Source organism: Hippocampus comes, unplaced genomic scaffold (genome assembly GCF_001891065.2).
Source record: "Hippocampus comes isolate QL1 unplaced genomic scaffold, H_comes_QL1_v1.1 scaffold48, whole genome shotgun sequence".
Lineage (NCBI taxonomy): Eukaryota > Metazoa > Chordata > Actinopteri > Syngnathiformes > Syngnathidae > Hippocampus > Hippocampus comes.
Genome location: NW_017808403.1, coordinates 3,043,650 through 3,068,538, shown reverse-complemented (window position 1 = coordinate 3,068,538; position 24,889 = coordinate 3,043,650). Strand labels below are relative to the sequence as shown.

Sequence of the window (24,889 nt, the reverse complement as noted above, 5' to 3'; positions counted from 1 at the left end):
AGCTTTCCACTGGACTGTGGAAATGCGGTGGTGACAAACTGACATTCAGGCAGTGGGAAATAACGGAGCTTTTTTTTTTTTGCGCATCCTCCTATGGGAATGTTCACATCTGATAAGATCTGGTCCGGCCCCAGCATACGTACAGTAAAGACACCAGACTCATCACGGAACTTTTAAGTGCCAGGAAAATTGGCTAATGCCTCTCAGATCAGCCATTTCCAAGATTTCGAATTTCAGGAAGGAAAAAGAGTAACACGCTCTCCCCAATGCATCACTTTGTTCAAAGAGCAATGCCGGGAGAATCGTTTTTTAAATGAAGGGAAAATATCTTGAGTTTCAAACAATTACTTCGGTATTCAAAGCCGTGCTCCCGCTTTATCTCACGCGTTCCGAGACTGATGTCAGGGAACGGCGGAATGACAGAGGAAAAACGAGGAGTGAATAAGAATGCAGAAGAGATTTGGCGATGAGTATCGAATTCGGCAATGCAACAAAAAAGGCCATTTTGACCACGGACTCGGCGAAAGGGCAGCTGCTGCACAAAATCGCAGTCGCCCAGAAGAGAACACGAGACACCATATGTCTTCTCATAGGACAAAGGGCAAAAGGCCATGCCTCCGAGAGGCCATAAATCATCATCATCATCATTATCCATTGGACTCCGCACCTGCTGGGGTGCTGAAAGATCTCTGGAAGCACATCCAGGCACGTGCCTCTCACATAAGACAGACATCCCCTCCCTTGGCTACAAACAATATTTCAATCTCATGTGAATCGGACTCATTGCACGTCCATTGTCTAGTCGTGGGGTATGCTTGTTGGAAGAGTTGCAAAGACACTCAAATGGGATTTCCCGGCTGTTTTTTTTTTTTTTTTTTTTTAATTGAGGTTTTAAATGTCAACAGCAACGCTCATAATAACAACACAGGTCACACAGCTCCATCGTGGCTTCATAACGAAACAGTTTCCATTTTCTGTGGTTTATTCGTGGTGGTCGAAGCTGTTACTTGCAGCTGTTTTGACAGTTTGTGGGCCTCACTTCCTATCATGCGGCAGTTCTGTGGAGAGTCTCTTAAAAACAGAGTAGGGCGGCGGGGGAGGGGGGGGGATCTGTGAATCGTGTAAAAGACGCTGCAGTTCTTGTGGAGGAAACGACTGACGAGAGAAAGCTTTATCCCATGTTGAGATTTTGTTTCACTTCATCCATCATTCAGAATCTACAGAGGGTCCTCGGCTTATAAGACAGACAGAGCGTTCCAACCGCGGCGACCTAACGCAAACGTAAGTCAGAGTGCATGGGAGACCCTTACTCAGTAGTAAAGTCAAATAAAATATTTAGAGAGCATATTAACAAATGCGCTCTTTGCACACCTTGCCTGCGCTTACCACATTCCAATATTTCCATACTGCAGACAATTGTCACCTGACACTAGCTTCATGTTAGCTTCCCGCGACAAGTACCAGAACGTTCCCTTTAGCGAGATAGACAGATTGACAGATTTTTTTTTTTTTTGGCAGGACTGTATCTACGTATCTCTTCTTCTTTTGAATTGTCATGGTGGTTGGCAAACAAGTTCATGGCGCATTACTGTCACCAACTGACCTGTGCGTCACTGTATTATTTTGTTGCTTTGTGGCCCGTAGAAATTTTTTATGATCGGGCGGGACCGGGACATCCCTAAATTTTTGCATAGGAAATAATAGGAATTATTTAAGGGTGAAACTGTTCAAAACCGGCCAGGTGTACAGTCTTTTTTTGCATCACCAAAACTTGTGATGTAGAGGTTCCCCGCTCTATTGAAAAGCAATTTTCTAAGCATATTTTTAAAGTTACGTCGACAGCTTTTAGCATCGAGCAAGCTGTTCCGTTTTCATTTGACATTCGTTTTGGTAAATATGTCTTTCTGAACAAACCCGTTTTCCAGGCGGTGCGCGACGGAAACAAGTCGAACAATGTTGGCATTTGAGCGGTTCAACGGGAACCGGTTTGACTACACGAGGAAACTCGCCACACGCGCGCGAGACCCACAGAGGCGGGCGGCAATTTCAGTGCGAGAACATTTCACCCATGTCACGTCGCCTTTTCCCTCCGTGATTCAGGCCTTCTGCTGTTGCATAACAGAGGAGTTCACCCCAACTATTTTCAGCTGCGAATAGTGGGAAACCGTGCCACATTGACAAATTTGAGAGGCATTCTTGTTGGCCCCGCCGAGTACATCAATCTCTCCGTCCGCGACAACGTGCCGAACAGGGAGTCAGCGGACGAGTCAAGTCTTCCGCAGTGCCGTCACCGCTGCCGCTATATAAGTCAAAAGAGCCAGCAGAGCGGAGCGGGGGGCGCTCGGGGCTTCGGCAAGCTTGCGCCGCTCCTGGCCGGGACCCAAGCCGAGCGGCTGCGTGGCTCTCCTCGCCTCTTGGCTCCCCCCGGCCCCCTCTGACGTAACGGAGCCGGCCGGGGTGCATCGCACAGAAGCCGAGGAGCACGCCGCGGCCCCGTCTGGAGCCAGTGCTGCGAAGCGGAGGGTTCGGGCAGTGATTTCGCAACTTCACCGAGAAACAAAAAGTTACATCACTCAACTGTTTTCCCCCCTTTCCTACCGTCGACACTGCCAGCGAATGCGTTAAACCGTCAAGGATCGGGACAGTTATGTCATCGCGGGAGATGAAAGCTTCAGAAATCCTTCAAACGGAAAAATGGATGAGGAAAGAAATGGCACAGGAAGGGAACGCGAGGACCACTTTTTCCTTTGCGCCTTCCTGTCATTGTGTGACGGGAGGTTTTCATCACCGGCAGTCAACGTGAATTCCAGGTTGATGTCTCACCGAGATACGCTGCGGTGTGCGGGTGGATGTCAGGGGGCAACTTTTTCAGCCACGCGTGAAGTGGATTGCACGCGGCATCAAGACATGACATCATGCGTGCGCCCTGAATTTACCCGAGCAACAATGACATCATCCCTTGGCAGGGCTTCTCAAAGGGTGATCTGCCTTCCCTTTCCCGTATGATTAGTTTTTGTTTTCTGCCATTTACAAGTGAAAACGTATGAATGATCATGATACCGTTTAGGAATATTCATTTCGAATGAGACTTGGTCGTCGGCCTGGGTAATCGTTTAATATCAATAAATATCACGATAGACGCCTGACCAATAGCCATCGAAATTGCTGTCAATGTAATATTGAGTAAAAAAATAATAATCATGAAGCAAACCCCGGCATTTTGCCTGCTGCAGGCAGAGACAACGGTATGATGTTCGCTTTGTGCTACAATAACAAACACAAATTTCCTATTTGGCGATCATAAAGGGGTCTCAGCTGGCCCCCGGTTTGGAACAAAACAGCAGAGAAAATCATGGATGGGATGAATGTGTTTGGATGTCCTTTAAAAATAAGGCAAGTCTAAACAGAATGTCCGATATGTTCGAACTCATCGAACGAGTATTTTCTGTAAACTGTGTGCGAGAGAGGCAAAAAACAAGGCAGGCAGCAAACATTTTTTTCACTGAAATTCAGAGAAGCAAAGCATGTTGAACCAGACGGCGATGGTGTCAATCTCCATCTTCATCAAGAGTGGCGAGCAATGAGTCGTGCTGCTCTTTTGGGATTCTTGCACATCTGGGGCAAAAAAAAATAAATAAATAACTCGACATGTAATCCAACGTTCGCCTGTGTGTGCAGGAATCCGCTGGTGTATTTGTTCAACTTGAGCAGAGATGCCATTTGAAACGTGATCGGGTGTGAATATAAACAACTCTCCTCTGATCTGGTCTCCTTTGGCGACTGAAGGGCCTCAAACGTCAGGCGCAGACACAGGCAGACGTCTCCAGTCAGCTGTTGGCGCTTTTTTTTTTTTTTGCGGCTTCTGCGCCAACAACACGTATGCGTTCCAGAAAGTAAGACAGGAGAGACCTCCGTCGACTCCACGCAAATCAGAGTTCAGCGTATCCATCCCCAGTCGGGCAGAGATGGCACATTCAAGTATGTATATCACGTTTCTGTCCTCCGCAAACTGGACAGCCTGGCAAATTGAAACCCTCCCATTGGGAACTCGTCACAGTTCATCAAACTACTTTTTTTTTTTTTTTTTTTTTTTTTTTTTTGCAATTGCAATTTAATGTGCCATTATTTCTTCAAGGTCCTCTTCCCATGCAAACACAAGCAAAAAAAAAAAATACATCTGTATTGTAATAAACAATAGCAGATTTATTTTACATCAATGTGTTGCAGGTTAAGGTTGATGCTAAAATTAATGTGAAACTTTTTTTCTTAACGACTTCAGTTAAAGAGTTTTTTTTTTTTTTTCAGCCTTCACGACAACAACTTCCCAAAATTCTACCCGCCAAGTGTGGCGTAAACATCGGCCACGAAATCCGAAGTCAGACGACAACAACCATGCAAACAAATCGGTGGCTTGATCACTTCAACTTTGGATGTTTCATGACACGATGACATGTCAATCGGTGCACTGCTCATCTTAAGCACTGACCTTCTCACTCCACACGAGATGAAAACTCAATTAAACAGGACCCCCTCCCCCACCCACACACACTGAAGCCTTTGTGATTTGAAAGTTGCATTCCATATCATTGAGATGTCGATTGGAATTTGATTGATTGTTCGGCCCAGACAGATGTTCAAAAATGAAGCACTGATATGGCAGCACATCCACAGAGAGCCAATCGCCAATCCCCACATGCTGTGACAAGGCAGATTTGTCAGCCCACCCCCCCCAGTGAGCGGGCGGGTGAATGACGGGGTCTCGTACCCCGCTCCCCACCTGCGCGGTGACGTTTGCATAAACGTCGGGGGTCCGGGGTGCACTTCCTCTCTGACAGCTTGGCCGCTGGCTTCCTACGGCTACATCGGGCCACCTCTGGGCTCCTGCTGGCTGCGTTTGGGGGGGGGTCGAGCAAACGCGGGAGGCTTTTGTCCTCGCCCGGGAGCAGCTGAAGCAACAGGAAAGCAAGGCCCCAGCCGGTCCATTAATTGATGGAACAATGTTAAAAGTTATGGGAGTGTCTCGGCAGGAAGAAGGAAAATGTTTACAAACGGCGCCCAGTAACCGATAATTACCGGCCCGCTTTTTTATTCCGCTCTTCTCGTCTTTTTCATCTGGTGCACGATGTCCTTGTTAAAGCCCAATGTGGAAATGTTTGCACGCCGATGACGACTGGATGCAGTCGACGCGGCACATATGGATCCCGTCTGAACACCCAAACCGTCCACCCAGATGGCTTCCGTGCAGCTGTGACCGAGAGCGCACGGCTGTCCCGAGTAGCCTGTCCCGAGTAGCGAGTGAAAACCACATCAAAGCTATCTTGATCAAAGGGTCGCGTGCTTGCCACACTGTCGGAGTTTCACCCTACGACCAAATCGGCCGAGGGCGTTTGCATGGCGGGCGTCTTAAAGGGCAACCAACTCTCGCAACAGTCGAGACTTTTCTGATGAGGGTGGGCGGGAAAGGCGCTTTGGATGTGGTCAGAGGAGGGGAGAAGCTTCGAATCGGAAAGAACGGGAGTGACTCAGGGAGGAAGAGGTGGGAATGAGAGTGGAGAATACGAGGGAATCCCACTGAGATTCGAGCGCTGCGCACTGATCCACACTGCACCGAAGAATTCCGACGAGCAAACCAGATGCGTAACAAGACACGTGGTGACTCGCAGCTTTACCGTATTGTCAACTGGCACCATTAATTTGGCCCAAAGTCAATTTTTTTTTTTCATGGGGGTCTTAAATCCCTGGACGAGAGTCTTGGGCTTCGGTTTCGGGTAAAAGAGGAAAATGCTGACGATTGACCTTTGACTGAGCGGACCACACAGGTTACGCGGCCTTTTCATCGGCGACATTATTTCCGAGCGATCAGCTGCACCGGCAACCTGCCCTTGTGTGCTCATCAGGTTATTCTCGCCCCAGTTGTTCGGCGTAAGACGACCTGACATATTTCCCCTCTTTAATAGCTGACAAACATCCAGTTCAAAACGGATATGTCGGGGTGGCCGTCAACCAGGAGGGACGCCTCGGGCACAAACGGCTTCGGGGCCCCGTTTTGGATGGAGCGAGGCATCCTTCGCAAGCAGGCTGGAAACCAATTCAGGTTTCAGGCAGCTCCAGTGACACTCTTTGGGCCCACGGGTGCACGTGAAGCGCCGCAGAAGCGTGAGCCGGCTTGTATATACACAGCTGCGCGGCGCTAAACAAAGACACGCATAATGACAGTGTGCGGCGAAGGTTTGGGTTTTAGCAGCAGACGGTGTCCTTCCTATTGCGTTTCCTTTCCCGCACTGCTTTTCTCCAGAGGCGACACACTGCTCACCCGTTGGGGAGACCGCGGCGCATGAAAGACTCATTCGTCAAAGGAGAAAAGACTCATTTGAAGAGGCGATGAGTGACTATTGCCACTCAACGTGGCGGGAGTGTACAATGTCGCTCGGCGTTAGGAGGAGGATGAGAGCCGGTCAATGAGGTCCGGCGCTCTCCTTTTTCCACAGCCGGCTCACATTCCTGGCATTCCGGGAGACCACTGCAGTCTCCAACCACGGTGACAAACTCATTCACGGTCTAATGGACTCCCTGGATTTGTAAAATGTTGGGTTGCTTCAAGTCAAGACGAATTCACATTCAATTTCATGTGTCGCCCCAACTTCTTATCAAACTCCTTCCCAACTTCAAAAATGGTTTGAATTGGAATATGTGACGTCAAGCTTGCATTGACGGAGTATAACCTACGTAAACACCACCTATGTTTTCTACATTTTGATTCAAGACTTCCAAGAGGCCGATCTGAAGACACCCTGGATTTTTTTTTTTCACGCTGCCATGACACGCATCCAAACTCTGCTTCTTCCACCCTGCAGTGTAAATCCAGCCTTTAAAACAGGTAATGTCATATATCAACTATTTTCTTTTTTTAAATAGAGAAAGCTCCAGCCTGGAATCGATTATTTTTACATTACTTTCCTCACAGGAGGTTCTACTGTATCAACAAAACAAGGCGTTGAGTCCAAATGACATATCAGGTTACAAATAGTACCGCTCTCATTATGCATGTGTGATTTATGACAACCGTAAACAGATGGGAAAGCTCGCAGTTAACTTGGCAATCCAATGCGTGCAGGTCATTAATCCATCTCATTAAGATCAGCCCTTGCTGTCTCGACTTACGCCTATCAGAAAACACTATCGCTTCAATATTTCACTTGGCACTTCCACGCGTCTACAAACAGTTCCCGGGGAATGTGATGCAGGTCAGGTCCTGGAAGTAGATCAAAAAAGGAGGGCACGCCGTCGGCCCCTTCTCGCAGTCAAAACACCGAGCTTTCATGTAAACCTCGTTGCTGTTTGTGTTGAAAACCAGACAGCCAAGGGAGAATTTGCAGGAGGAAGCTCAACTACATTATCACCGGGCTAAAAAATGCCTCAACATTTTGATATTTGGTGATCAAGAGCGTTGGGCTTAGGAGTTCACGGCGCCATGGCATCATACACAAAAGAGGAGAACAACGGCACACAAACACACTGTGAAGCCCACTTTAATGTCATCTAAACTAGTGATTCCCAACTGGTGGCACACGGACAGGGAGTAAAAATATGTCAGGGCAACATACAGCCCGAGATGACCAAAGGGGTGCAATGAAACAGTTTGCTCAGCGGCATTCGTGGTACAAAAAGTCACCCTCAGTTACAGGACTGCTTAGTGATTTGAGGTATTCTGATCATTTTATATTTATGGTCTAGGACTGTTTTACATTCAAATATTTACAGCGCTGATGACTTTACTACTGCGTTGGCATAGGATGACGATAAACCACGCTACGTTCTGATTACAAATTTGGGTTGCTGTAGAAGTGGATCTACCTTATAGTGAAATATTTAACGCATCCCGGGAAGTTATTTTTGACAAGCATGCATCAAAAGCATTACAGTGTCTGTCATAAGCAATGGCATGATCTTCCTAGACCACCACGTGACTGAATTGGGCCGCCCAAAGTGCAATGATGCTGGCCTAACAGGGCCACCAGTACACATTTCATCAATAAAATAAGACATTTTTGCATTTTTAATCTCTCATATTTAATATTGAGAATTTTATCCATTTACGTTGATCCTTGTTCTTTTTACCCCCGCTGTCCACATTTGATCGGCCCCATTCAACGACCCATTGTGAGCTATGCACTTGTGTGTATTTTGGCCACTGAGTCTACACGGTTCACTATCTTATCCGCTGTTAAGACATCATTTTACATTTCCTTAAGTATTGTTACCTACAGGGACACCACCCTGAAAGGCTTAATGTCAAGACCCTACATTATTTCCTGGCATGTACCGGTCTATGTACACTCGAATTTGATATGACTCCGTGCTGTACAAGTTTCCACTTGGAGAAGAATAGCTAAAGGACAGGAAGTCAAACTGCCTCACACTCAAGCCACGTAATACATCAACAAATGCATTTGCAGACTGCAAAAACTAAGGCGATGCAAACAACATCTAGTACCATTTTTTAACCACTGCTTAAGTCACAAATGCCACTGGTGGATTTTAAAACGTGATAATTCAGTCTAATTTCCCCCCCAAAAAAAGATTAACTCTTGATGTTACATTGCACTTTCCTAAAAAGAAACAACGCCAAGATAAGTGAAATGTTGTGCTCACATTCACCCGCAATTTCTTAAGGTGTTTTGAAATGCATTTCGAACACGGAAGAAATTAAGAATAGTGTCGTTTTGTTTCATAAAAAAAATTCTGAATAACGCAACTGTATTTATAGAGCACTTTCAAACAGCCATCGCTGCATACAAAGTGCTGTACTTGGAACAACTAACATATACAAGACTATTTCTGAATAATTCATTGTCCTTACCATTCCTAATCTTAACTACTATATACTGTACTCGAGTTGCGACGTCGCAACATTTCGGGAAATGCGGGTCCCGAGGGGTACAAGAGAACCAATGATTGAAATGTCACGTCAACTTGTAAAGACTTATTTACTGCAAAGTCGGCGGCGGGCTAACTAGCGAGCTAACGCCGGCTAGTCAACTTGAAATGAGCTTCGTCTGACAGCACCACTGTGTGATCGTCGGCTGGCCTGGCTGCACTAGAGAATGTGACATGTCGATGTGTTAATTCAAAACGTATACTGTCACATATGTACGGCTCACCAAATAACGACTTACTTAATAGAGTGACAACACAATAACAGCCGGCTACTTCTGCCCCTGCTCCGGCGGGACCCGATTTACGGCTGGTTAAGTGGCGACAATCACAATTTCCATCAACAGTTATCAACACTTTTCAACAAAATGTAGCGAAGAGCAAAGCGGGTGCGCGAATGTCAGAGGAGCAGGGGAATTCGCGTGGTTTAAAATGCATTGCAGCTATCAAAAGGGGCAGCCGTGGTAACGAAGGAAGAGTGAAGCGGCGATGAGCCAACTCCGTGGCCCATGGGGACTGTTCCTCGGATCCAGGAAATACACTAAGCCCTCCTAGCTAGTGTACGACGGAATAGAAGCATTACTTGAGGGGGGGCTTAAAACAACATCGCCACATACCTGTTAATCGCAGCTTCACGGGGCCATTCCGCCGAACTCCTTGGTTAGACATCACCTCTTTGTTCCGGCCTTCACGGCGCGTACAAAAGGAGTCGTTAGGTGGGGGAGAAAGAACAAGATTTAGCAGTCTCTCCGCCAGTTTTAGACGATAATGGAGTCAAGGCATTGTGGCCCGGATGTGCACAGAACTGCCATCGCAAAAAAAAAAAAAAAAATCTCAAACAAAACTAAATCAATTTTAAAAAAATCGTGAATGGAACGATGATTAATTTAAAAAGACGAGTTCTTCTTAAGGCGGCGTTACATCCTGGGAGCCGTCGTCTCCTCTGGCGGGGACTTGAAGTGAGGAGTCCTCCGGCGTGTAGCCCACTTGAGGAGGCTGCCCCTGCCTCTGCCTCTTCCTGGGCTGCGGGGAACTGACCAGTGACAACAACGCTCCAAACATTTCCCCTCACATGTGGCACAACACCTCCAACCTACTCTTTTTTTCTTTCTCTCTCTCGAGCGCGCCCCTCCACTTGAGCATGTCCTCAAGGTTGGAGATTCCCGATTTACTGTCGCTTTAAGAGCACACGTAACCCTCACGCCCCCTGTTCTGTCGAGCAAGCGTTACAATCGGGGATGCGTGTTTGCGTTTTATCAATTGTCATTACGAACTGATGTTTGAACGAGTAAAGGGAAAGATGTGAAGTGCCATTCACGTTTTCTCAGCAACCTCGCTACACTGGCATCCATAATCAACCCCTGTTGAAGAGGTGTTCTTCAGCATCTAATTCATTTTGTCTAAATAATATAGGACCTTTAAGATGATATGCAACATTGAAGTGCATTTATTCAGTGTGTGCGAGAGGCGGAGGGGGGGGGGGTTCCTATCCCACAAAAATTTTACATCAAACTATCATAATTATTGACACCCCTTCCGTTTCACATGAGGGAAGAATACGGAAAGAGGGATCTTCAACCAGTCCTCTTTGCACACTCTCTCCAAATCATCCAGCGACCTGGATCCTCTTTCTCCGCACACTACAGAGGGTTTTATTAGGGTTGAGTTCTGGGGAGAGAAACGGCCAATGAAGAACCTTGCTTCTATGTATGGTGAATCAGTTTTCAGCAATTTTCAGTATGACGGTATGCCTCGGCAATAAAAATGGAATTGATTTTAAGGCTGCCAATAACTATGGAGGGCACTGTGTGCAAACAAGATGTAAAACCAGAATGGTTGAATCAACTGCATTAGTTTTCTCACCGGAACCTAATGTGCAATAAATTTATTTTGTGCACAAGCTGCTGTCGATGCATTGGGGGCATACTGTATTTTGTTAAATTTGAAAAAGGAACTCCCAAAGTGCAGGCAGACATTCAATAAGTTATTCTTCCAAGTCTTAATAGAAGTTTGGGGGGGAAAAAAATCCCCCACACAACATCCATCAGCTTTATTTACATGAGTGGTTCATCAAGTGTTTAAAACAGTATGTACACTACATACAACAGGCCACAGAACGGCACATTGACAGGAACAAGGACAAACCGTAGCAGTGAAGATTCAGTCAAGTTAAGTGTTAGAAATTGAAAGTGCTCTGGTTTTCACCGATTTGGAATTCATAACCATCAGCCGTTGCTTCTGGGGCAACGCACTGCAACTCTTCATCCTAGAAATTCAAATGAGGCAAAAATGTCACAATACTCAAGAGAAGGAGGAGGACTTTTTTTTTTTTTTTTTAAAGGCAAATACCTCTTCAGAGAAATACTTCTCAATCAGGTTGAGAGCCGCTTTATAGACCATCTCATTCTCATGAGACTGTAGCGATTCAATCCGATCCAGCCCACCACATTCTTCAATCATCAGGGCCAACTTGTGCGACTCGTCAATTTTGTCACCAGCCTATAAGGAATGGGAATAAGTTACAACCTCAGCGATTCCCTTTTAAGGTCAAGCAATGGTCATTTAAAAAAAAAATAACTGAATGATTGCACCAACCAAAAATATATTGGTGATGGCATCCAAGATGACAAGAACAGTTTTGCTGTCCTTTGACGACAGAAGATTGAGAAGTGGCTCCAACACGTTGCACTGCACCAGGAAAACAACTTGCTCCACGGTGCCCCCGCTGGTGAAGTTTGTCACAGCCCATACAGCCTCCTTCTGGGTTTTGTAGTCGCCCTGTCGCAAAGAGCCGGGAAACCCCACGAGAGCATGAAAGGGCACATCCGGGGGCAGATCATTGAAAAGGAGAGAACAGACAAGCCATGGCATACCCTCACAAGGACATTGACCAAATGTGGAATGAGGCCAGCGTTGATGACTTCCTGAATCTGGGTGTCTTTTCCCGCCGTGATGTTGGACAAAGTCCAGGCGGCCTCCTTTTGAATGTTGGCCTTGTTGTGGCATAGTAATGCGGCGAACATGCCCAGGGCCCCGGCGTCGAGCACTGCCTGAGTCTGCTCATCTGTGCCAGTCACGATGTTACCGATGGCACGCAGGGAGGGGGTCTGGAGGGTACACAAACGGGTCACTGTAAAACCCTTTCAGAGTCATTTACAGCAGCGGTCCCCAACCATCACGGACCAGAGAGAAAGATCGACAGAAAAAAGAAAAAAAAAAATTCTGATAAAAGGGACATTTCAGGATGACTGCGTTTCATTGAACAGAGTCTCATCTCGGTCAAGTAACACAATATTATAATAATAATAATAAAAAAGGGGGGGGGTTCCTTCGGAGAGCCACTTTGGAAAGGGGAGGGAAAGTCCAAAGCCAGCAACTTCAAAGAAAAGTGCTTATTAGCAGTTCTCCTTAAAATGGCGATCCAAAAGTACCAAGCCCAGGTTGCATCAAACTGTATGTGGCAACAAGTTCACAAATGAAGTAATTAAAGAAAAAAAAACTTGGGGGAGGAACACTGAATACCTTTCTTCCATTTCTAAAATGCAGTCTTTTTGAAGCAGGAATTTCTCACCTTCAGGTGTCAATGTGACCAAATTTGAGAGAATGCGCACAGGGCTCCAACGAGCAACTACATTCAGCATGATGTTTAAGTGAGTGTATGTATGTATATACGTTTTTGTTTTTTTTTTAAATATACAACTGTCCATGAAAATATGACTTCACGGTCTAAAAATTGGTTGGGGATTGCCGTGTTACATGAAACTCTTCGAGGTGCAGCACGACTTACCACCACAGGCAGTTCTGTGCTGCTAAGCAGTTTCACCAGGCGAGGCACCAGGCCCGCCCGCACCACCACGTCGATGCGATCATTAGAACCGTCAGTCAGGTACGAAACCCCCCAACAGGCGTCGGCCAACACCTCTTTGTCGTCGTGGTGAAGGAGGCGTATGAGAGCAGGTAAGAGCTGCTCGATGGCACTTATGGGAGGCGAAGGGTTCTTGTTGCGGCACAGGTTGGACACTGTCCAGGTCACATTTCTCAGGTAACCAGGCTGAGAAAAATAAATACATTTGAGCAGACTTCATTTGAAGTTGGGTTGCCCCCTAGTGGCAACAAAAGAAATACTAAGGTCCAACATGAGACTGAAATGATTCATTTCAGTGTATTGTCAGCATTTTGGAAACCCGTTTGGGCCCGATTGAGAACTCAAGGAACCTTAACATGCACATTTGAAAGCAGGTACTTACACTTAATCCAGAGAGGTCAGGCACTGAGAGCAGATTGAGCAGGGCAGCTACAGCTCCATGCTTGATCACCTTGTCCCTCAGAGCCGATCCGTCACCTCAACAACGAAATAAGAAAATGATCACGCTGGACCACCAATTCAATTGGTGCCTGCTCATCATATTGACAAATAAAGTGTTACTTACCAGCAATGTTTCCAAGAGCCCAGACAGCTTGCTCACTGATGTGCTGGTGGGGGGACGTGACCAACCTAACAAAAGCAGGAACGGCCCCGCCCTGGACCACGGCAGCCGTCTGGTTAGACGTCCCAGAGGCAATGTTGGTCAATGCCCAAGATGCTTCAAACTGGATGGGAGGACAGTCGGACAGTCCCAAGAAGGCCACAAATTTGGGGATCAGACCAACACTGATGATCTGGTCAATGGGTGGGTGCCTCTCCCGGGAGAGCAGTTTCCTGCATTCAGAATACACAAAAGGCGATGAGACTAGAGGCAACAGATTTGATTCCAACTTCCATCCATTTTCTACAGCGTTTGCTCTCATGTGCTGCATCGGGAGAAAATATAACGCAAGCTCCACCAGAGCCAGGAGTTTCACCTTGAACAGAAGAATTTTAAGGCGGCCAGGTCGGCATGCCAACCACCAAGCAGCATATTGATTTTAACCAACTTTTATTCACCCAAGTAAGGCAACTGAAAACAGGTTCCCCATTGCAATGCGGACCCGGTTGCAGCCAGCAGAGGGAAACAAGGCAAAAATAAAGAAGCACCTAAAATCCAGAAAACTAAACAAATTAAAAACTTAAACTTGCCTTGCTGCCTGTGTTGCTTGCAGCTGTGACTCCACGTTATCACTGTTGACTCCAGTGAGAATTTCTGCAACTGTCCATTGGCTAGAGGTCTTCATTGACAAAGATATATAGACATAACATAAAGGACAATATTAGGGTTTTCCTCAAAACGTCTTAAAAATAGAAATCTCACAGAGCCACCCAAGTATACAAGACGTCTAATTTATCTTTAAAAATTTAAATGCAGTCAGTAAAAATCATTGCGGTTTAATTGGTCTATAAATGCAGTTGACTTAAGTATGATTCACAACAGGTAACTGTCCGTCGCTATATGCCAATGGTAGATGGACAAAGACAGTATTTCTATTACATTTTTTAACCATTTAAGTGGAACTGAATAACTTCATCTTCAGGCATCTGGTTAGAAATCCCCACAATAGACAAAAATGGCAAGGTGACTTGGTGTATTAAAAAAAAAAAAGCCCTTTACATAAAAGACGTCAAAAATTGCGTTGCCTACCCATCTAGAGGTTTCTAAAGAACAAGACTCATAAAAAAAAAAAAAAAGCTCTTTACATAAAAGACGTCAAAAATTGCGTCGCCTACCCATCTAGAGGTTTCCAAAGAACAAGACTCCGATCGAATGCAGTAATAGAAATTAAAAACTCAGTTTTTAAGTTATCAATCGTACGTGACGATCTGCGGTTGTTGAAACGTAGCAATAACGACGTTGGCCCAGTATATTGTTCTGTACTATACGTTGAAAAAGGGGTGCACGTCCGAAAGAGACAACAGTTTCTTTACCTGACCGTTCTGACTTTTCTCTTGAAGTGGCGAGGTGGCCTCCTCGGGAAACGCAGCCACGTTCCTTCTTTTGAACATCTGATCATCTTTCCTGGCCTTGCGTAGCTCGACGTTCACCTCCACTCTCCTGCGTCTAAGCTCCTGTGTGCGTTTCATACACAAATCAAAAATGTCTCCATTGCGCCAGCGTGCAAGCAAAGCACCCAACTTCACTTTAGACACGCTCACTTACATTAGCATCCTTGCCTTTGTTCTTGAACTTGTTCAGACGGGCGACGTTCTCGGACATTTTACACAATGTCAATAAAGCTTGGCAGCAGTGAGGAAAACGTTGATTGGCGAAGAGGATTTCCTGCCGTACAAGGATTAAGGTTAACTAACTTCGATTTCGCGACGCCTCGTGACACTTTAGCATGACGACAGAATACGTATTAAGCATCAATATTTAACCTATTAAACAATAACTGTCGCAGCAGTGAACATATTGTAATGCGAAATATCAACCACTAAGGGAAAATACGCTAAAATAAAATCATAATTATCAAAACGTCAAGAGAATCGAGAACCAGCTTACCTATTGCTTGGGAAATAGTTCAAACTGTGTGGAATATGACGCACAGACCTTTAAATTCCCGAACCAAAGTGTTCTGATTGGACCATTTGAGCACAAGCATTCAGTCGCCTCCGGTCATTGGACTGTTTGAAAAGAAACACTCAGCGCACCGGAAGTAGTATCAACTACGTATTATCGCGAGATTATGAACGTGGCCACCAATCAGCTATCTTTTGAGCATGTGGCCACGTCCATACATTTATGAAAGCCACGATTCACATCCGTTATCTTAACCGCCTGATCCTCCCGAGGGTCGCGGGACGATTCACATTGATTGCGTTATATTTGTCATGCAGTGTGGCTAATTCACTAATTTTAGGAGTAAGTGTTCACAGAATTTATTGGAGTTATTGATGGTGGTCTGTAGCATATTAGCGCACTCTTTAGGTCACACATCCGGTGCGAGATCCAAGAAGTGGAATATTTTCTGCTTCCAGGAATTGTATTTATATCCTTCCAACACTAGGCAGCAGAGGTTGAAAAAAATGGCACTTACAGATTTAGATTCTTCAATTTGTTTATAACGTGTTTGAAGGGGAGGGTGGCGGTGGGGGAAGAGAATTGGGATATATTTTATACTGTATATAATTTTTTTGTACAACGACTGGACACTTAGTGCTACGTAGGAAGGTAGTACAGTCTATGCCAAATACCTTCTTTATTCTAAACTTTTGTGCCCATTTTAAAACAAGCAGTTTCCACGTCTTCTAAAGGTTAGATTAAAAATAAAGTAATTGTGTTTATTTACAATTAATGTAACAATCTCCACGTGTCTTACTTTTTATTAAAATAAATTTACTAAAATATAAATGTTACAAGTATATGAACTAATTTTAAGGAAGGAATTAAGAATATAATACTCAGTGGGCCAAATGACACAATACTTGCTTCACCCACCACTGCCTTATCTCCACATTATTGACAATTGTTGTTATTGTCAAAATAGGAACGGGACAACATTTCTGCCTTTTATTTACTTTCATATACATCCATATTTCTTCGGCTGTAATAAAAAAAAAAAAACGTCAAAATCTGACTTTTTTTTTTTTTTTTTAACAAACAGAACAGGAACCTTCAAATACACAGATTCATCATTCTCAAGTCAGTCACTTTTGCAGAGCAAGGTAAGGAGCCTAACAAGCATCTACTGTTGTCCAGTCATTTGGTACTGGACCGTCTTCTCATGCCACCTCAGCCCGAACAATGGAAATAGTACAAAAAGGAAGTAGACACAAAATATTTTAGTATGCTCAGTAAAACTCAGCCATTATATTCCATTTCCTACTTCTCATCGAACAAGTTGACCATTTGGATGGCCAGAGGGAATTTAACAAGAACAAAGAAAAAGAGCCAACAAATGAGACCCCAAAATAAAGTACATGGAAACATGAGAGCTCCTTGAGAGTCTTTTCTCCGAGGTAAAGTTTCTTGTGAAATGCCAACTCGTCCATACAGTTCCGCTTATGAAGACAGGTACAAAAAAATAAAAAAGGTCCCTTGGAGCTGAAATGGTGAGCCTGACCAACTCTGTGAAAGCAGCAGTGCTTGGTTGCGCGCATAAAAGAGCACATCCCCGACACAGGACGTGTGTCACAGAGGGACAGTCGAGAAAAGCCAACGTCTTGGCAAGTGCATTTTGTTTTTCGGCGTTTCATCAATGTGCCACGCGCTCTAAGAGGATGATGACTGTAGCTTGTTGTTATGAGACCTACAACGTGGAGAGAGGGCGAAGTTGAGAGGCCTTCACATGTTCTCAGTTGTAAAAACGTGGACAACGATCACGTGCGCGCGCGCACACACACAGTGAATGCAAAAAGGCCTCCCTGGAAGATGATCCTACAGCCATGTCGGATGTTATGTATTGGGAATGCCTTTTTCCTTGATGACAATTTTGCTGACAGCTTCATTATTTTTGGAAAGTGGGGGGGAACACAATGACGATAGATATTGCTCACATTTACTCTCCTAAACATTTGTTTAAAAAACATCAATATATATTACAACCGCTGTACATGATAAAAATATTTACATTAACCTTAAACACTGATCAAACCAAAGAGGCGGAGCCAAGTGATACCCTCTCATAAATATCTCTAATAAAATATACAGCTTTGTATACTTTAACAGCTGGCAAGCTTGACTCAGACCCAATCAAATTTAACCAAGATGTACAGTACATCAGGAATAAACACAAATTGTGCTAAAATGTATTTTAAATCCCCCACAAAGATGCAAACTACCATGACCGCTTGTTGGTTAAGACTAATAACTTAATGAGGATTGGACAAAACGTATTGTCATCATTGAACTGATGGAGTAAAGACAACATGGCTGCCACTTTATGGTGGTTACTGAACACTCTTGCCATGATTATTAGAGAGACAAGCATCCAGTCCAGACTCCAGCTAGACTGGCCCATTTAAGAATCTGACAATCTGCAAGACAGAAGAAAATGGGATGGCATAAATCAAAGGCATGCAGCAAAGGTGAAAAAACCCAGACATGGCGGATGTTGTAAACAAGCACGTCATGCATATCTTGTGTTGACTTTATTGTTAGCCCAGTTAGTTCTTTGCTCGAGCTAAACACAGCAAGGAGGGGGAGAAAAAGCATCGCCTACCATGAATTCATGCAAGGGAATAGTACAAACACTTGGGGGTGGGAAAAAACATGACTGAAACCGATGCAATACAGGAGAAGAAACCACATAGTGAGAGCAAGCTATTACAGCAAGCAAACAACAACGGTGCAGCAAAAACAACATCCGGGGCGCAGCGAAGCTTACCTGCCAGTTTTGAAACATTTGAGCTTCTGTACAAAGAAGCCTTCAAGCACCTCCGCACACTGAAAGAAGGGCGTGTCATTGGGGTTGTAGTAGCGGCAGTTGTCAAATATTTTGGTCACGTCGGCCACAAACTCTGTGACCTTGTGGTAATGGCGCTTTTGTAAACGGCTTTCCATTGTGGAAAAGTCTGCAAGGGAGAATGATTGTATCAGTGTCGCTGGAAATGGTTAACGGTGGCAAATTGGATGCCAAACACACACACACACACGGTTACCCATTGGTTCCTTGATGACGCGGTAATAATCAGGTGCATCATGCGGATCCACCGGTTCAAGGAAAGGCCACGCCATCTTGTGAGACTGTTCCAACAGGAATATAGTACAAAGTTGATTTTAAAACCATCCAGCACATGCCCCAAAGTAAATGTGCTTTGAGATTGAAACCACTGACTGATTAACATTTCAATACATTCCCTCGATCTACATGAGGAAGAGATCGAACTAATGCATTAATTTTCTCCTCTCCTATTCAATCCTTTTTCTATTACTGATTGATGACTTTGGTCTGAGCGCAAAAACAGCAAATAGGTTAGTTTTTTCAGCAAATAATGGAGTATAAAATTGGGTGGAGAAAAAAGTGAACGTGAAGGTTCGCCACAATGCGCTGATTTAATTTGGTGATGTCGATGTGAGTGCAACTTTTAAGGGAGACATGTTATATTATTATTAGTTGTAGTCAGCAAATGCTGTCCAGAGTAGCCTGCATACCTGTAAGGAGCGTAAAATTCGTTTCAGTCCCTCATAGTCTTTGTCAGTAAGTGGCGTGAGGACAGTCATGGCATCTTCTGTCGACTGACACTGTGGGCAGACGTACACGTCGATGTGATTGGCCTCGCTCTGTAGGATGCCCACACAGCGCCCGTGGTACCAGTTCTGGCAGCGGTCACAGCCGATGTAAAACCTGAAAGGGCGTAATTTCGGAAAAAAAATAAGGACTTGTTCATTGCTAGTCCATGGGCACGATGTCCTCATGGCCCCGTTTACAATCATTACACACAAAGTCCTCTAACTTTTTGGCTTCCTTCTCAGTGATGCCCACGCATGCGCCATGGAACCAGTTGGAGCACAGGTCACACCCAATGTAGAACCTGAGAGCAAAGACAAAACGTGTCTCGGTATATCGCTGGAACGAAATCAAGCAAAGCGCTCAGCTGTCGGCACGGTCTGATGCCCACGTGTACTTACTTGGACTCGTCATAGGGCGTTTTACAGATACAGTAGAGTTTATTGTCCTTCTTGTGATCCTTTGAGGTAGACGAGAGCTTCTTCTTCTTCTTGTGTTTTAACGAGAAGGGATCTCTCTCCTTGTCTCTGTCCCTTTCTCCGCCCTTCTCCCTGTCCTGAGGTCGATGATGCTCGTGCGCTCTCATCCTCTCCTTTTCTCGATCACGCTCTCTGTCTTTTTCTCTGTCTTTGTACCGATCCCGATCTTTGTCCCGTTCTCGCTCGCGTTTCTTGTCGTGATGCCGCTCCTTGTCCCTGTTGCGGTCCTTGTCTCGCTCCTCTTCACGCTTACGTTTATGTGATGAGGAAGGGGGTCCGGCTGTGCGGTTGCTGTGAGAGGAATGTGTCGAGTGAGAGGGTTGAGAAGAATGTGAGGAGTGGGAGGAGTGGGAGGAGAGGGAAGATGATTTGACTGCCGCTGCCGCAGCCTGGGCGATGGCAGCTCGGGCTTTCTCCTTTTCTTTCTGGAGCCTGGCGATGTCCCGCCTCAGCTCCTCCTGAGGGCAATGAGGGAAAAAACAAGTCATGATACATTGGGTAAGGGGACATCTCCCAGGCAAACAGAGTACAGCAATCTCTCCTTTTTTGTTGCGGGTTCCATTCCGGACCGCAGTTCATGTGGGAAAAATAATCACTGCAAAATCCCAGTATGTATGTATGATAGAAAAATTCTATGATACGGCAAAGCCGTAAAATGTCCAAGGCCGCGTGGTGACTCTGCTTTTTTGTTGCGGGTTCCATTCCGGACCGCAGTTCGTGTGGGAAAAATAATCACTGCAAAATCCCAATATGTATGTATGATAGAAAAATTCTATGATACGGTGAAGCCATAAAATGTCCCGACGCCGCATGGTGACTCTACGAGTTATCATGTCATCCGTCACGCATGATTTGAGGTAATCAATTTGTTTTAAACCGGAATGTTTCACTTATTTTGACTTTTCCATGACAGATATGAACGTTTTAAGATACACAATGACTGCCATCATCCAGTCTTTATTCAACTTCCTCAAAAACACGAGGCCACGGTCATGCGTCAAATGAATAGTATTGCAACACTATCCGCTCCATTTTCCTTCTATTAGCAATTCCCGACGGTGTCCTTATACTTTTAATCCATAAAGCGTGCTTTGGACCAAGTTGAATGCTTGCCAACCTGCACTTGCAACTGAAGGTCCTTGTCCAGCAGAGCCCGCTTTTTTAGAATCTCCGCCTTCAGGTGTTCTTTATGCTTGTACAACAACGCCGTCAACTTGGTGGCATTCTGCTTGGAGCGTTTCTGCTCAACCACCTCGTCCTTCTTTCTCTTCTTAGCTGCTTGCTTCTCGTCCTTCTCAATCTTATCGAGAATATACTTCATCACCTGGTTGCACACAATCATTCTGGAGAAAGTAGACACAAGCAAATTATTTTGGTACGCTTGGCGGGGCAGCTTCCCAGCGGTTGTACAGCAAAAATCACAAAGTCCCAAACCTCTGGTTTTCCTCCCGCTCAGCAGCGGCTTGGGGTTTCCTCTGCTTGAGCTGTTCGGCTGAAACGCTCTGCTTCGCTCCCACCTGGCAGCAAGCATAAACATGATTTCAGTGCTGAAATGTGCGGCAACAGACTAAGGTCATTGTTTGATAGTCCCACCTGTTTATGAACACCATCTCCCGAGCTCACGGGCAACTGATTATGATCCTTATGCTCCCTTTTATTCTCTTGGTGTTTCTTCTTCTTTGGTGGTGGATGCTGATGTTGCTGCTGTTGCGGTTGTGGTTGTTGCTGGTCTCTGGGTTGCTGCATCCTCTGAAGTTGGTCCTGCAGGTTTGTTGGGGCCTGTATCGTCACCACGTTCTGGATTTGGTGAGCCTGCTGGATCTGGATAGGCAGTTGCAGTTTGATCTGCTGGGGAACCGCCCCGCCTTGCTGCTGCGCCTGTGCTTGGATCTGAGCCTGGATCTGGGCCGCAACGTGAGGTGGAAGAGCTGACAACAGTTGCACTGGTTGTTGAAGCCCCGGAACAGTGATGAGCTGATGTCGAATTGAAGGCTGGACGTGAAGTTGAGGCTGAGCTTGAATGTGGGTTTGGTTCGGGGTTTGGAACTGGACTTGAACCTGCGCTTGCACTTGGGGTTGAGTCTGTACTGGAACCTGGGTGGGTGACTGTGCTTTGAATTGGGTTTGGGTTGGAATTTGACTTGTCATTGGTGAGAGACTTTGAATTTGAGGTTGCTGTGACGCATGAGGCAGAGGGTGAATCTGGTTCTGTTGCTGGAAATGAACCTGAACCTGGGGATGCAACTGGGGTTGTATCTGGGGTTGGAGTGGCGCCTGAGGCTGCTGCTGAGTCTGCGGTTGGGTGTGCACTTGTGTTTGGAGTGCACTTTGCGCCTGTGACTGGTACTGGGGTTGGACCCTTTGTTGGTGTTGAACTTGAACCTGGGGCAAGGTTGGCTTTGGGGATTGAAACTGCACCTGGGGTTGAATTTGAGGAAGGTGTTGCACTTGGGGTTGGGATGCCGGCTGAGTTTGGGGCTGAAACTGAACTCTGATCTGAGGGTGGATTTGCGCTTGCGTCTGGAGGCGAGGTGGCGACTGGATGTGTTGTATTTTTTGGACTTGGCCACAAGGCTGGACCTGAATTTGTGCACAGATTTGGTTTTGAGGGCAGGACTGCAGTGGACTGAATGCTTGGGGCTGTCTAACTGTCGTCACTACAGAGGAAACAGGTAAGGCCTTCATTTGAAGCTGCACAGCTGAGAGAGGAATTTGAGACACCTGCTGAACAGACACGACTGCAGGGTGTTGGACTTGAGTTTGCAAGGAGAGAGGCGCCTGAGGCAGTGAGGAAACGGGTATGGAACGTGACGCCAGGGTACAGGCAGGAACTGCGGTGAGGGCAGGGGGACTGGGAATGGTTGCCTGTTGAACAGAATGGACTGGAAGCTGGCCTTCGCATGAAGCCGGTTTCCATACCTGGGGCTGAGCAGCCCTCTGCTCTATTAGCGCTACGATGGGACAGGAAAAGAGTTGAACAAATTAATGTACAAAATATTCACAAAGTCACTTGATTTCATCACAAAATGCTGAGTGTGGTGCCATACCGTTCTCGGCTTATTACCTGGCACTGAGGGTGTTGTACACGTGGCCGTGACTGGCGTGACCACAGCGTGACCCGCAGCAGCATGAAGAGGGCGAGGCGCTAGAGTTTGAATTTGGGTTAGTGCTTTAGCGGGGGACAGGACGCCAATTTCATTGGATACCACAGCGATGACTGGACCAGAGGCGGCAGGGAGGGCACAGGGTGGAACTTGGGGTTGGACAGGTGAGGGGAGAGATGCAGAAATGCACTGCATTTGGGTGGAGTTCGCATACTGGACAGCAGAATTGCCCGAGAGAGGGACAAAAGCAGGGGCGGGGACTGTAACGTGCATCTGGACGGGAGCTGAGGAAGCGGTCAAAGTTTGTGCCGAGATCTGGGATTGGGTTGTAACTTGTCCTGCGACAGCTACAGTCATTACTGTTGGATTCTGGTCTAATAGTTGGGTTGGAATCATAGTTTGCCCTGCATTATGTTGTGGGGCAGGCACAGATTTTGCCACTTCAGGTTGTACTGGGGCAGAGGCCGCTAAGGAGGATGAAACTAGTGTTTGTGGCAACGCCTGGGCTGCTATGGGAGATAATTGGGATGATGGTGCTGAAACGTGAGCTTCTACTGGAACCTGCGGAGTCACGTGAACCGTTGTTGGAATTGAGGCTGTCACTTGGGGATGTATAGGGACGGAGGTTGGGGTAGAAGCCAAATCTGATCTCGGTTGCGAAGAAAGAGGTGAAATGGGTTGCGTTGGAGCAGGAATAGGGGCTGCCATTTGGGTCTGGGCCAAGGATGAAGGCGTAGTCTGGACGTTGGACCTAGGTAGAGCAGGAGTTGATATTTGGGTTGGCGGACTCGGTAATGCAGCGGGCTTTGCGGGAACAGCTGCGGTGAGCGTTGACGTTGAAACTGATGAAGACACCGGCATGGGAGTGAAGAGGAAGCGATGGACTTGGCCATTGGGCATAGCCGCCTGCATCAGCTGCTGACCAGGGGAAGGGATGACGGTGACGCCCTGTGGGACAATTTGCAGCTGGCCCTCCGTCTGGCCTTGACCCTGGATCACCACTGTCAGACCAGGATTCCCTCCCTGAAGTGGTGCGTGGAATTTCAATTGAGCAAACAAATAAAAAGTCAAACGTTACACGCAAAACGCATCAACTCCCTCGGCATGCGGGCAGCCAAATCTTTGAGACGTTAGACGAGGTTTACAAAATCTTGGGAAAACCAAAGTCGAGTACAGTGGAACCTCTGTGTTAAAAAATTGAATTCGTTCTAAGACTCTGTTTTCAAACTGATACGTTTCGAAACGGAAACAACGTTATGTTTACCTTTTTATGGATTTAGTTAAAAATAAAGAGCCCTATTTCTCTATGTTAGTTTTTGCCAAACCAAGCTGTCGAAGCTTAAAGTTCCTAATTAGCGCTGAGGACTAATTTAGAGGAAAAATACAAAGATAACTCTCTGCAAAATATGTGACAAATGGTGCGAACCATTTCTTCACCGTGCAAAAGAAAGTGCAACAAATCAAGTGTTCCATGTGGATACCGTGACTGTGAGTAAAGTGCACAAGAAAATCTTGTTCACAAATCGATTGGTTCATGAGCAGGGACCTTCCTGAACAAAGGTTCCACTGTAGGACTTTCAGAGTTTTAAACGGGCCCCTCACCTGAGCACTTTGTGTTAACTGCATGAGCTGTGCCATCGTGAGTTTGACTTGACCCTGCTGTGGTCGACTGGGTTGGGAAGGAGTCGCAGGAGCCTGCCCAGGTGCTGTGCTGGTAGCGCAAGGTGACGGCGCAGGACCTGCGGCTCTCTGACCTTCAATTGGCTGCACTGGAGTAGAACCAGATACAGCTGCAGATGCAACTTGGCCTTGGCCCATCTGGACCTGTTGGGAATGGCCTAGGCAAACAGAAATAAAAACGGATTTTATTTTTCCGGCATGAGCCTCAGCGGCTAAGTTTAGTTAAAAATGTAAATACCAAATTGAAAGAATACCTTGTGGAGTCAATTTAGGACTTGCTCCAGGTTGTGTTTGGTTCCCTGCTCTCATCATCTGAAGCAAAAACAAGAGTAACCATTGATCATGTTGCTTGCTTGAGGTAAGCTTGAACAAGGTCCGAGTCAGAGAGACAAAATACCTGTTGCATCGATGAAGTCGAGTTGCTCGCTCTGAGATTGATATTGCCAGTTGTCGGATGGAGTGTACTGTATGTCCTCAGGTTTGCAGGCGGGCCGGACGGGAATATGCTGTTGCATTTCTGCTCATCTGTCGTGAGAAACAATGATATAAATATCCATCCATCCATTTTCCGATCCGCTTATCCTCACGAGGGTCGGGGTGGGAGTGGGGGGG

General features: G+C 46.0%; 3 protein-coding genes across 3 annotated transcripts in view; all 3 read right to left on the bottom strand.

Annotated features, from left to right (window-relative positions):
* smurf2 (SMAD specific E3 ubiquitin protein ligase 2) overlaps window positions 1–10,098 on the bottom strand; it is a 33,803-nt gene extending 23,705 nt beyond the window's left edge. The window contains exon 1 of the mRNA XM_019858507.1: window positions 9,552–10,098. Within this exon, the coding sequence (XP_019714066.1) occupies window positions 9,552–9,603 (52 nt within the window). The 5' untranslated portion in view covers window positions 9,604–10,098. The remainder of the gene's footprint in view (window positions 1–9,551) is intronic.
* Window positions 10,099–10,925: 827 nt separating this feature from the next.
* Window positions 10,926–15,463, bottom strand: kpna2 (karyopherin alpha 2 (RAG cohort 1, importin alpha 1)). Its single transcript, XM_019858453.1, has 11 exons — window positions 15,348–15,463; window positions 15,006–15,125; window positions 14,774–14,914; window positions 13,991–14,079; window positions 13,365–13,633; window positions 13,182–13,276; window positions 12,722–12,985; window positions 11,808–12,041; window positions 11,530–11,712; window positions 11,284–11,433; window positions 10,926–11,200 (listed from the first exon to the last, which is right to left on the bottom strand). The coding sequence occupies exons 2-11, from the start codon at window positions 15,060–15,062 to the stop codon at window positions 11,111–11,113; spliced, it is 1,572 nt and encodes a 523-aa protein (XP_019714012.1). The 5' UTR covers window positions 15,063–15,125; window positions 15,348–15,463; the 3' UTR covers window positions 10,926–11,110.
* Window positions 15,464–16,341: 878 nt separating this feature from the next.
* The window catches only part of bptf (bromodomain PHD finger transcription factor), a 24,049-nt gene continuing 15,501 nt past the window's right edge, over window positions 16,342–24,889 (bottom strand). The window contains 11 exon segments of the mRNA XM_019858452.1: window positions 16,342–17,094; window positions 18,172–18,358; window positions 18,446–18,530; window positions 18,939–19,193; window positions 19,195–19,318; window positions 19,416–19,951; window positions 20,611–20,836; window positions 20,928–21,010; window positions 21,087–22,444; window positions 22,558–23,620; window positions 24,200–24,351. Of these exon segments, the coding sequence (XP_019714011.1) occupies window positions 17,058–17,094; window positions 18,172–18,358; window positions 18,446–18,530; window positions 18,939–19,193; window positions 19,195–19,318; window positions 19,416–19,951; window positions 20,611–20,836; window positions 20,928–21,010; window positions 21,087–22,444; window positions 22,558–23,620; window positions 24,200–24,351 (4,106 nt within the window). The 3' untranslated portion in view covers window positions 16,342–17,057.